At 35.7% G+C, this 13,630-nt stretch overlaps 1 protein-coding gene across 1 annotated transcript in view; it reads left to right on the top strand.

The window, feature by feature from the left end:
- Positions 1–9,598, top strand: part of LOC105061302 (AT-hook motif nuclear-localized protein 10) — a gene marked incomplete at its 5' end in the record, with an annotated part of 41,805 nt that extends 32,207 nt beyond the window's left edge. The window contains 1 exon segment of the mRNA XM_073261902.1: positions 9,200–9,598. Coding sequence (XP_073118003.1) covers positions 9,200–9,264 — 65 coding nt within the window.
- Between the last annotated feature and the right edge of the window lie 4,032 nt (positions 9,599–13,630).

Raw genomic sequence — 13,630 nt, 5'->3', positions numbered from 1 at the left:
GGCCCATCATCTAATACAAACAAGGTGTAACTTTGTAATCATTACATCAGGTGTAACTTGAACCCAATCGTATGTATGTCACATTTTTTATTGATGTCTATATTTTGCTCTATAAAATATTTTCTAAAGAAAGGGATAGTTATGACAATAAATGGTCAAGAAGGTAATAATAAGGGAATACATTTAGAGAGGGTTTAGGGCAAAGTTGGGTTTGCCCAAGGTTCTTGTGCTGCACATAGTATAGATTAAAACTGCTGGGAGTTCTTCAGAAGACAGCCATGGTATGCAGGTAGCTGAGGGACCCTATTGCTTGTATGCAGCATAGAGGGGCATATATGATTGGTATTTTGTAAGTACCTATGTGAAACTAAAATAATAACAGGAATAACATCATCAATATTGATAAAAGTGTAGAACTGATAACAATTAGTACTGACTACTTCTTATATACAATAACCATAGGTGTAAACAACATTATCTACAAGGTCTGCATCCAGCTTTTCTGAAACCCATAACTAACTCAACTAGCTGCCCAATCTCTGCCAACAGTCCTCCACTCTCACCCCCTAATGTCTCAGCCAATGTTCCAGTATAAAAGTAGGCTGCATATGCAGCCACATACACAATCTATATCGGCATTAGGCATCCACATATGCATCTGCATACACTAATTTTTAAAACAATGATTATTAGACATTTGGTTGCTTTTTAATGAGGTAATATGATTTATTAAAATTTCTTAAATATTTCATACTAGAGGGTTTGACAAAGTAATTGAACAATTGGCTTGTGTATTCAATTGATTTACAAGTACGATTCATATAGTTTTCCAAAAAACAAAAATAAAATGTGTCAAGCATCATTAGAATGTTTTGCTTCGAAGATGTTCTCTTCATTTGACATCCCTGAGCTGACTTATGCACTTTCCTCCTACCCTTGAATCAATCCATTCAGATAATATTAGCCTATTCTCCTCCTGATCTTTTTCAATAATTATTCCACATGATCCTTTTGATCATTGATTCAATCTTGTGAATTTTCAGTTTAATTGCATCATTCTACTTCATGAGGAAAATCGACCTCAAGCTTCCAAAAGAATAAACTAGTTACATAGTCATATGACTTTCTGTGGCATTAGTCATGACTTGAATTCATGAACCCTTACATGTCTTGATCACTTTATAGTCATTGCTTCTTTTAAAACTGCAGTAGAAATCACAGTCATGGTTTGCTTGAATAATTTTTTGATTTTACTTGGAACAACCATAGGTACCTTTCCTCATCTTGCAGAATTATAGGATTTCTGATGGTGGTCATTTGATCCTTGTGTAGAATCTGTTTTTTGTTTTCTTTTCATCAACCAAATATATTCTCTTTCTTAATGTAATTACCTCATTGATATTGTTCATTTTGCAAGTGCCTGAGACCTTCAACTCTGTTTATTGATGAACTTTTTGTTTGTCCCTTTTAGGGACATAACCACAAAAATAGCACCTTCATTTTAGCCTTCTTAAGAGAACATCTGGGGATTTTGTTTTTTTGGGAGAATTAATTGTGCTTATAAGACAATAAATGATCTTCACTGGGTTAAGAGTGTTAGGGTGTTAGTATACCATAAAATGATTTCTACTAGGCCTTCTATTGGCTTGCTGTTCTCTAGGTTTAAACTAATTACCTGGTATAGCATGGATCTTCCACCAGAATCACATATACAGCAAATGAAGTCATTATATTTGTCAATTTTGATAGAAACCAAATTTTCAAAATGAGAAGATCATATTACTTTCTCATACAAATTCTTATAAGTAAAAATTTAGTATGTTAATCATCTCTTATGCTATGTAGTTCATCTCTTTGCATGGCATAGGAAAGGAACCTATGTTAATTTGTCCAAGAAGAGATTGCTCCTTGAGATGCACAAAAAATTCCTCAGCCAATCTTGTAGAATCACAAGTAGATTTCAGCTGACAGCATACACAAGCGTTAATCAGACCTCCAAGATGGCAAAGGGTGGTGGCGACGGTGGTTTGAAAGGCTTTGAGAAGGGAGAAGACAGCTAAGATTTTGAGAAGTTTGAACTTTGGTGCGACTAGGGCTTGGAAGAGTGGAGGAGCCGGTATGTAATACCCCAACCACACACATTTTAAAGCATATTTCAAAAAAAAAAGAAACAAAAAAATAGAGAAGACTCCCATACGAGTCTTCTCTTCCATCCAACTCTGAATCGGAGTCAGAATCCATCGTTCAGTCAAACCCCTCCCCCTTCCCCTCTATTTAAAGGGACAGTGTCCCTTGTGAAACACCCATCGTCGGCCGTCGGGTCATCACCAAAAATCGCTCGTAAAGTCCCTCTTTTGCTTTTTTTCTTCACGGAAGCTTATCTTGGGGTTCACCAGAGCCACCAAAAGCCAGATAAGAACCTGAAACTTTTAGAGTGATCTTTTCCCTAAATCTTCCAATCATCAAAGCTTGATTTTCGATCGGGAAGCACCGAATTTCTTTTGGGACAAACTGATCTTATTTCCTCTAGTTTTTGTTGAGTTTCTTTGAGTTACTGGTTCTGTTCGCCGCTGTTGATCGCTGGTGGGATGCCGTCTGTGGTGTCATCGTGGCCCCGCCATTGTCGGTCAGAGCCACAATCGATGGTGGGTTTGCTGTCTGGAGAAGGAATAGGGGGACATGAGTCCCCTGTTCCATTAAAAAGAGGAGGGGGACATGGGTCCCCTCCTGTGAAGAAAAATTAAAAAAAAAGAGAAAAGAAGGGAGAAGGAAAAGAAAAAAAAAAGAGAGAGATCTCTCTCTTCCCTCTTCTCTCTATCCCTTCTCTACCTAGATGTCCACTTTCTCTCTCTAAAAAGTTTGACTTTCTCTCTCTAGAAAAATCTCATTTTCTCTCTCTACAAATTCCTCTCTCTAAAATTCTCTTGTTGGATTATGTCTCTTTTAGGATTTTTTGGATCTTAGGTAGACCCTCTAATAGGCCTTTAATAGATCCTCGTGAAGGAATCTTGCTCGTTGATTATCGGACAATTTGCTGCTCCCTATTTTAATCAGATCGAGCATCATAAGATTTCATTGTTGATTGCATCATAGTATCCTTTCTTGACCCTTGATTTGTAGTGGATCGGTTTAATGCCCTAGATTAGACCAACTAGATGTCGGATTCTACCGCATAGCCAGCCAATCCTGTGAAGATTTATCATATTTATTTTGAAAATAAATATGATTTTGGGTATTAGGTTTTGAAAGAGGAATTTCTGAAGTAACGTGGATTAATTGGAGCACGTTTGAGGTAAGTAATGATTTACCTTCTCTAGATTTTTCATTTATATTATATTATTTGGAATATCGAATAAATTGTTATGGATTTATATGTGATTTATCAATCTCATGAAAATATGTTTTGAATGGAAATTAATATGGAACTATCGTAACTGTTTACTGATTTGAAATCACATATGCATATTTTGATTTGATTATGAAATATTATTTGTGAAAAGAATTTTGATACGAATCGATTTTGGACTCTTAGCCTGACTATGTTCTGAATCCTGCCAATTGGGGGTTATTCATTGGCACTCTGAGCTCATGATTCTGTTTTCGATCCGGCCACAGGGATAAGTGTGGTATTCCGATCTTGCCACAGGATATAAGTGTGGTATTCCAACCCCGTCATAGGGTATAAGTGTGGTATTCTGATCCGACCACAGGATATAAATGTGGTATTTCGATCCTGCCACAGGATATAAGTGTGGTATTCTGGCCTGACCACAGGGTATAAGTGTGGTTGTAGTTAAAGGCTGATGAGTTAAGTGAAATTTATTTTGAATCAGATTTTTGGATATGATTAGATTTTTAAAATCCGATATATAATTATGTTTTTGAATATTTGAAAGATACTAATATTACTGAATTTATATTTTAAAAATGAATTTGATTGCATTTGTGCACTGATTAATGATGAATTATATTTTGATATTTGTAACTCATATTATCATATGAATTATCTAGTCAAGATAATCATTGCTTACTGGGCTGTCTAAGTCATTACTCTTATTTTACTATTTTTACAGATTCAGAATTTAGCTTGAGTCAGGGATTTGATATGGAAGAATGAACTAGAGACAGATATTGATATTTTGTTTTAGATTAGGATTTCTTGGAATTTGATACAAGACCATGAAATTTTATTTTGTAAAATATTTGATTTAGTTATTTGAATAAAGTTGAACATGAATTGTTTAAATTTTGTTTTGTTGTTGCTTTATGATATCGTGATGAGATGCCTTACATGTTTATGGAGAGAGTTCTTCATAAATATGCAGTGGTTGTTGCAACCTCCGGCTCGTGATTTTGGATCGAAGGTGTGACACGGCGGCTTGGGCTTTGAAGGTTGCCGGTGAAGAGGAGGGGCTGCGACGTGGAAGAGGAGGGGCTGCAAAGAAGAGGAGGAAGGAAGGACCAAGTGGCTGCTATGGCTAGGGTTGGAGGCTAATTGGAGGAAGGAAGGTGGAGGGCTGCTACGGCATGGGTTGGATGTGGGAGGGACGGCGACATTATATGGAAGAAGCGGCTGCGGCTAGAGGAGGGCCTGCGGTGGCGGCATGGTTTGATACCATATTAGAAAGAAAAAGCTCAAAGGAATTGAATTTATTGATAAGATCCCATTTCTTTAAATAGATGGAAAACAAGTACACGGGAAAGAAGTACATACTAAGAAAACAAGTACATACTATGTTTAAAGACATACTAAATACATACTTTCCATATAACAACTCCCTAAATAAAACATAATTCTTACAAATTATATTTTGATGATTGCAAACTATATTATCATATAAATTATCTAGTTAAAGTATTCATTACTTATTGGGCTATCTAGCTCATTGTTTTCTCTTTCTTTTTTTAATTCAAATGGTTAGTCTCGGATATGGATACTATTTTAGGAGCGAGATTAGAAGTGAGATTCAGCAATATCAACATTGTTTAGATTTAGATATTATTAGTTGAGATTTATCAATCAGGAATTTTTTGATGTGGAGACTTTCAAATAGATTTATTAGTGGGATTGTTTAATTGGATATTGACTTTTAGTTATTTAAATTTATTTTGCTATGATGCATTGATATCATTTTTGGAATGTCATACATGCTTATGGAGAGTCCTCCATGAGTATGCGGTGATTGCCACGTCCCTTAGTTCGCAAATCTTGGGTTGGTGGGTATAACATATATATATTCTTTATTATTTTTGGAATATTCAAGCTTATTGAATTTAAATTAATTATAAATATTTATACCAGTGAAATAGGTTTTAGTGATTTACAAATGATGAGTTGTTCGTTTGTTGAGGTGAGAGTTCCACAAAAACATCACAATTTCTTCTATAAGAATTGATGTCAACATGAAATCATACATCATGATAATAACGAATTTTTTGTCAATCTCTTCAATTAAGAGCAATTGAATTATCTTCATTAGAATTGATAGACTTGACTTTTGGCATTTGAACATATGCCTCAAAGTTTGTGATTGAATTAATCCAGGGTACATGCTCAAATGGCAGAAGTCAAATCTGATGAAGAAATTCAATGATTCTTAATTGAAGAGGGTGACAAACAAAAGATCAATATTGTCATGCCACATGATCCCATGTTAATATCAATTCTTATAGAATAAATCATAGTGTCTAAAAAATTTGTCTCAACAGACAAACACCTCAACATTTGTAAATCATTAAAAAATATTTTACTACTCTCAATATTTATAATTAATTTAAATTGAATATGCTTTAATTCTTAAAAATAATGAAGAATATATAAATGTCTAAGACTCAATCAAGATTGGCTATGCCAGTACTGGAGCCTGTAATGGTCTGTTAGCGATACAGTTTGGTACGCCTCCATATCTTTTTGTGGGCTTGAATTGACACAACAAAGAAGGAGAGAGGGAGAAGGAAAGAGAGGAAAGAGAGAGAGAGAGAGAGAAGGGGAGGGAAGGAGGGGGAGAGGGAGATGGTTTCCAGAGGGCCCTCGAGACCACTGCTAAGGGAGAGGATTTCTGGATTGATCAAAATAAGGGCTTCGATTCCTGTTACATTTTTATTATATTTTGGTGTTATCGGGGGAAATTGGCAACTACGCCGACTTCCCCATTTCTTGTCTTTTTTTTTTTTTCCATTTTTTGATGAAGTTGGCAATCAAAATAGGGGTCAAAGTCCCTATTTTGATCGATTTGGAGATCCTCTTCCTCAGCAGTGGTGGTAATGGCCTCGACGAGCCTCCGACAACCTTTGAAGGCCATCTCTTCCTCTCCCTCTCTTTTCCTCCCCTTCTCTCTTTTCCTTTCTTTCTTTCTCCCTCCCTCAATCCTCATCGGTGTTTCGTTTTGAAGGCTGGAACTATCCCAATCTACTGTCGGCATGGTTCAAGATGCTCTAAATCGGGCGGTTCAGGATAGTTCTACCGACCATAGACTCAATAATGATAATTATACTAAAATCAAATGGCAAATAACATTGCCAAAGTGATCACCTAATATTTCAACTTGAATAAGTTAAAACCTTAAATAAAGAAAATTGACAATGTGACTTGGGTTTTATTTTGACTTGTCGATCCAACTGAATCATGAAAGACTTGGTAAGTCTTAGCCAAGTTTTGATCATTTTCTAATGCATTTTTTTGAGTGTATACCCTTCCAAAAATGCAAAACTACATGAATACCCTCGCAAAGTTGCTATCTGCATGTGTACTCTTATAATTTTTTTTTCATATCTAGCTATAAGGATATTTCAATCATTTTAATTTTAAACCATTTATTTTTTAACGGCCTTTTCTTCTATGGGTATATATTTAAAAAAGAAAGAAAAAGAATGGTATACATGCAAATAAGTATTTTATGAGGATATATATATATATATATATAGCAACTTTACAAGGGTATTCATCCAATTTTGCATGTTCAAGAGGGTATGCATAGAAAAAACCCTTAATTTAATTATAGATAAGCTTGTGGATAATATTCAAGATGTATGATGGTGTAAATTGTTTGCAAATAATATTGTTGCAGATTGATGAGAAAAGAAGTGGAATAAAAGATATATTAGTTTTATGGAAGAATTTTTTAGAGGATATAGGCATAGAACTTACTAGAAAAATGATAGTATTTATAATTTAATAATAGTAAAATCAAAAGTAAATATGAGGTTCTGATAACAATGATAGACTTGAGATGCTACAAACTGATAGGTTTCTTTGTTTGGGATCTATCACACAAAATAATGGAGAGATAGATCGCACAAAATAATGGAGAGATAGATGAAGATATATGTCATAGGATTAAAGCTGGTTGGGTGAAGTACAGAGGTACTTTTGGGGCATATTATTTATTTGATGCATATCTTGAATTTAAAGGGAAACTTTTTAAAACAACAATCAGGCTTATAATGTTGTATAAACAGTGCTATGGAGCAGTCATTTGTGCACAAGAAAAGCTTTTTGTGCCACATGTCATAAGGTGATCGGTGCAGCTCTTAAAAATTGGTTCCAAATATTGGATTGATGTTGTGTTACTAAGCTGGCAAAATATGGGCCTATTAAACTTTCGATAGGCGCTAGTGGCCACCACAAATTAAGGTAGAAAGGATATGTTGAGAAATGAATGTCTTAGAGGAGTTGTTGAAATTATAAAAATCAGGATGAAGTGATAGAAAATCAGTTCAGATGGCATATGCATGTAGAACAAATGTCTTAGGGAGCTCCTGTAAAAGTAGCTGCTATAATTTGTGTTGAAGGCTGTAGAAGAATGAGAAGATCTTGGGGTATTTGGTTGTCGAATGGATTTTGGAAGGGATATCCCTTGTACCATTGAAGGGATAGGCCTACTTCATGCAATAGGCGTATTTTGGCTTTTGGTTGAAGAAATAAGTGTAGGGATTAGGAGGGAATAAAGTGTATTTAATGCACACTGAACTTCGCAATAGTATGGAATTTATCACAAAGACCAAATTATCTCACTTTTTTGTTTATTTATAGAGTAGATAAGGGTAAAATGATAATCGAAGGGAATAGGGCCAAGCCTATTCCGTGGTAGGTCTATTCCACCATTTTGATAGAGTAGATATATTGTGTGGGCCCACTTATACCCCCACATTGTATAAGTCTTTATTCTGTGGCCTGTCTAGGGTGATATCTTTCCACTTATTCTGCAACCAAACACCCACTGAGGTAATGATGATGGAAGTTGTGGGAAAGGTATGGAAAAACTTGAAATAATCCAAAAGGTGGTTCTAGATAGGAATTCTTTGCAAATAAGGACATTAAAGTGGACCCTAAGGCTTGATGGTTATGGTTATGGTAGATGTTCACAACTGAAGCTTAGGACATGTAGTAATCATCACAGATATGACTATTGTCTTTTAGGATTTCCTTGAAGCAACTGACCTACAATGGGTAGAAAGAATCGTTATTTTCTATCATGGAGGCAAGTAGAGAGATATGAAACTTATTCACATTGGAGTCATCTTGTCTCCTTAATTTTATTGAAAATTCTAAAATGCAGCTTGCATTTAGCTGGACAATTTTCTCATTAATAACTTAAAACTCCTCTTGCTTTTTTTTTTTTTTTTTTTTTTTGGCTCTTGACAACTTAAATGGTCACATGTTCTCTTTCCTGATTCTCCAATATGGTGCATTCAAATAGTTCTGGTTGCAAGGGCCTCTTTAGATTTTCATTCCATGCCCATATCAACTCATTCAGTTTTTAACTTCTTCATGTACCTTGCCACCTTCTTTACAACTCCATCTCTAATAGATTCATTTGGGGTCCATGTTATCCTTATGAAAAGCATCAGATTTTCTTGGAATTGCTTCAACAGAAACAATGACCCTGCATCGAGTTGGTTCTTTGCTAAGAAAAGGAAACATTGCTATAGTTTAGTTTAGTATCATGACTTTGTAACCTTCGATTATCAGGGAAGATCTGAATCAATCATTCTTCCAGATAGCTTTCTTGTAGCTTTTGAGTACAGTACATGGAGTTAACTAATGTCTATTTTCAGAGTGCAGTCTCATTGATTGTAAAATCTTTGCAAGCAAGCATAGTTGCTTTGTATCTTGTGCCGTATAAATCGAGAAGGATGCATCCATTAGCTTTTTCTAAATTATCTATCTCTATAATAGCATCAGCATCTGTTTTTGCAGGAAGGCAAGATGGTGTGCATGGAGCATCTCAGTCACCAGATGACAATGAAAACATTCAAGATTAGCCACAGTTGGAGCGGAAGGTCTTGTAAGTTCTGTTCACAGCTTTGTGTGTTTCTCGGTTAGAAAATCATATGGGCCTTAGGAAATGGATAATGTATACAAAAATCTTTAAATGCGACGGACAATTCTGCATGAGGTCTGTATTTTGATCTACTACACTAGATGTGAAATAGTGATGCCTCTTTTTTGTGCATAAAGGTTGTGTGGTGCATAGATGAGTTGAGATGACCATGCTTCTCTTCCATCATATCAAACCCTCCTTATATTGTACTTTTTGTTAACTCTCATCATTGACAAAGGATGTATAAATAAAATGCTCTTCTGACTGATTTATAATGATTTTGGAAGACATTCTGATTCCAAACCTTTCATGTTTTCTAGTAAGAGTCCATGAAAAAGAAAAGGAAAACTCAGTGCACGTTCTGGCTGGCTTGGTGGGAGGTTATGCTATTTAGTGGAACATCTCCTTGTCTCTTTGTTGAAATGGTTGTCGTATGGTGCTTATCAGGTTCTGGAACCAACAATTTTCTATGCTTTTTACTAATATATTTTGACTTGGAATTTTACAAATATTTGAATTCCTTCTGTATTTGCAAGCACCGGTTGGATCTTTTCAATCATTGTGCTGTGGCTGTGTATTTTGCTAAAACTGAATAAAATAACTAATCTAAGTTATATGTTTGATTGTGGGCCGGCCAGTATATGAGTGGTCTCATTATAACGAGTATAGACCCTTAGCTAGATGGCATGTTATTATGAAATATTAGATGAGGGTTTACCATATGAGTGGTATATGTGATCTAATTTGTGACGGCGAGGATATAAATGGATTTCTAGCTAGGTGTATATGTAACCTTGTTGATGTTGATAAGGATATGTAGACCCTTGATCAAGTGGTACGTGTGGATTTCAAAAATTTGCACGATCTTATTCGATTAAGCAAGGAGGACTTATGTGATGTCATCTAGGTTGCTATGGCAATTTTATAGGGCCTCATATAAACTAGGAAGAAGATTGATGGAGCCTCGAGAACATCATTAAATTTTATAAAAATAGATTAAATTGTGAAATAAAATATTTTTAAAATATGAATTATGTTTTGGACATTCAGTTTTGAGCAATTAATGGACCTATAATTTTGAGTAAATCATATGTTTCATTAAAATTATTTATTTATTAGTGGATATTTGGATTTTAGCTTTTCTAGGTATATAACCTAGCAAATATGGCTTATTGCATATTTTAGCTTTCAAAAATCACAACTTAGACATACGCCTGTCAAACCATCTTGTTTTTGCGATGAAGTCCCTCTTATTAGAGTTTTAGCTTACAGTGTTAACAAATAACTGTTTGAAGTTAAAAATTTATATCCCTTTTGTAGTAATATTTTTGAAAAGTTTATGAAAAAATATAACTCCTTGCAATACAAACTGAATGTTGAATATTTCAAGGATACGGATCCAAACGAGTAATAGCGTTAGTTTGAACTTATAAGAGTTGTTAACATTGCTGATGAAATGGGCATTATCGAAGGTACAGGAGGATTTGAAAATGTAAATAGTAATTTGAGGAGGGTAAATATGGAATGTGTAGGGTGCATACGCAAAAATTTCTTAAGTATTTTTCACCAAGTTTGCTTCTTGAGCTTTGTAGCTTGCCTTGTATTTTATGCAATGTTTTAGCAGGACAAGCGGGGCTATAATAGGACTTTTATGAAGGAGCGGATACATGGATTTTAGATGGCCTCTTGAACCTAGATATTGTTGAAGCAATGCGGGCAACATAGCTTGCATCTTGTTTGTGATGTTGAAGCTACGATACTGTATATGTTGTACCGCATCTATGTTTAAATTGTTGAATCATTTGAATTTAGATGATACTTATATATTTATGATATTTTCATTGACCTGGATGGTCAAAACTTGAGATTCGAGCAAGTTTGATGTTGGGTCATGACACAAGTAGGTGCTCACACTTAAATCTTTCCATTGATTTCCTAAGGGCCGTATTATTTTTTTTCCTATCTCTTTCTTTTGGTAGAAACACAAAACATATTTGCGTACTCTTTTTCTGTTTCTATTTTTTAAAAATAATTTTTATTATTTCTGAAAAATTTTTACTTCTGATTTTCTAAAAAATGGGTTTTTCGCTTCTCTCAGCTCCTCTTCTTCCATCCAGTTTCTCACTCAACCCCATCTCCCTCACCCAATTTAGTTTTGGCCCACGTGTGCGTGGGTGAGGGAATCAGCCCACCAGATGGGCCAAGCTTTTCCCTAACAGCCATTCGGCAAAAAGTCACGCTTATCGGTTTGCCTATTCGGTGCGATGCCAATGTGGCTTCTCAGCAATGGTTGAGGTCGAAAAGCTAGCGACCACTATAATAATATTTATTTGGTATAATTTAAAGTTAATAAAATATATAAATACTAACAATATTCTTATAGCTTTTAATTTATAATAGAGATATATATCTCATCAAAATCAATCCCTTTTTCTTGTTATAATTTTATGCTAACAATATTTTATATTCATCAAATTTAATTTTGAAAATCCATTTTATTCCAATTATGAGATGATGTCTAAATTTGGGTATTAAGTGGTTGATAGGGTCTGTGGTTCTATCATACGATTTTAACTGGTGTATCTTGAATCAAGATAGGATCGGTTTGTCTATAATCTTCCATATTAAAGTCTGACTCACCCAGTTAAACCTGGGTCTATCTTTCAATTTCCAATTTGTCGATGCATTTCTTAAATTTTTTGTTGATGTTGATATCTCGAGCCGAATGATGCCTCGAGTGCCAAGATGAAGAACATCCGGAGTTAGAATCCTTTCATTGTGGAGTCAACAAGCGCCTTCTTTGACCATGCTCATGGCTCTTTAGTTGGCTATGCCGACTAAGCAGAGCTGGCCCAAGGCTATGGGGGCACGAGTGGTGACTCGATAGTGGTGGAGCAGGAGTCAAATGTAGATCATCTTGCATGTGGCTACTAAGTATCGCAATCTGCATTCTTTGAACAACGGCGGTTAGGATTGTACTTGCTGGACAAACAAATTGAGCTGCTCAAGATCATTACAGGTAAAAGCTGAGGTGGTGGAGGCTATGTTTCAGTTGGTCCCAATAAGGAACTATTGGAGAGGTGTGAAATGTTGGATGCCTCCTTGCATGATCTTATGATAACAATGTGCTTGATATCTCTCTTTCAAAATGGGTCAAGGGTCTCTCCATTGTTGATCTCTGGAGAAGACCAAGGTCGCTTGGATCAAGTAGAGTTGGGGTTGGCAAAGTAGATGAGGCTCTCAAGTAGAAGATTGGACCTGCAAACAAATCCCTTGCTGCTACAGGTAGAGATCAGAAAACAGAGGAAGGGAGTGGAGAGAATGAGAGAGACTGAGACGGCCTTGCCTTCTTTGTTTGCAGGGGTGGCTGTGGCCGTTTTCACGTCTATTTCACAGTGATCGTACCCACGGTAACCGCATCGCACATTGTCGGGATGAGTTGTCGTCCGGCCATTTTGGGTGCCCTATCTGCATGATGGCAATCGGACATCGATGCCGAGTATCTCAGATTAGTGCGATTGAGCTTTTGCTTGTCCGTGGACGAGGTGACTAAGTCGGTATGTACCCATCTCAACTCCCTTCGATTGCTAACCGAGGTCGGATAAAATATTCTTCCCTGTTATCAATAGAAACGGAACAGAAGCCCCCAAACCTTGAAAATGTAATACCAAGGAGAAAAATCATTCTAAACGACGCTGCAAAACAAACACCCATCACTGTCGGCCATTATAAGTAAACAGAGGTAGCCTCAGCGAACTTCAACCGTGGAAAGTCCATCTTTATCGGGGAAAAAAATAAAAAAAAACCGTGGGAAGTCCATAATCCAGGCACATAACGCGGATCAGTGTTATTTTTATCAAAATAAATCAAAATAAATTATAAATAATTTTAATTAAAAAAATAATAACTGATATCATAAAAAATAGATGGTTCCGAAATTAGTTCTCTCTCTAAAAAATAGACAATAATTAATAAGAAAGGATGAAGATACTTTAAAAAAATTAACTTATATTCTATGTAATATAAATTGTGTACCAAACACTGCAATGTAGGTGTTGTAGATCTGTACTTCAGCTTCGGTCAAAACAACCTCATCATTGCCGAGCTAATCACAGTCGAGCTACTGGAGATAGCATTTGCTGGGTTAAAGCGCAGATATGGTGATTGCTTAATATGATCTATCGAGTTAGCAGCAGTTTTTATTCCTCAGTCTAATCCTGTTTCATCTTGAAGGACGATCTACTTATTTCGCCGACCTTCTTTGACAAGGAAGAGGATAAGTATCCGCTCCATAGATTCCGGTTCCT

This window comes from Elaeis guineensis, chromosome 1 (assembly GCF_000442705.2).
Source record: "Elaeis guineensis isolate ETL-2024a chromosome 1, EG11, whole genome shotgun sequence".
In the NCBI taxonomy this organism is placed as follows: Eukaryota; Viridiplantae; Streptophyta; class Magnoliopsida; order Arecales; family Arecaceae; genus Elaeis; species Elaeis guineensis.
Note: the sequence above shows the minus strand (reverse complement) of the source record. Positions and strands in the feature narration are given on the sequence as shown.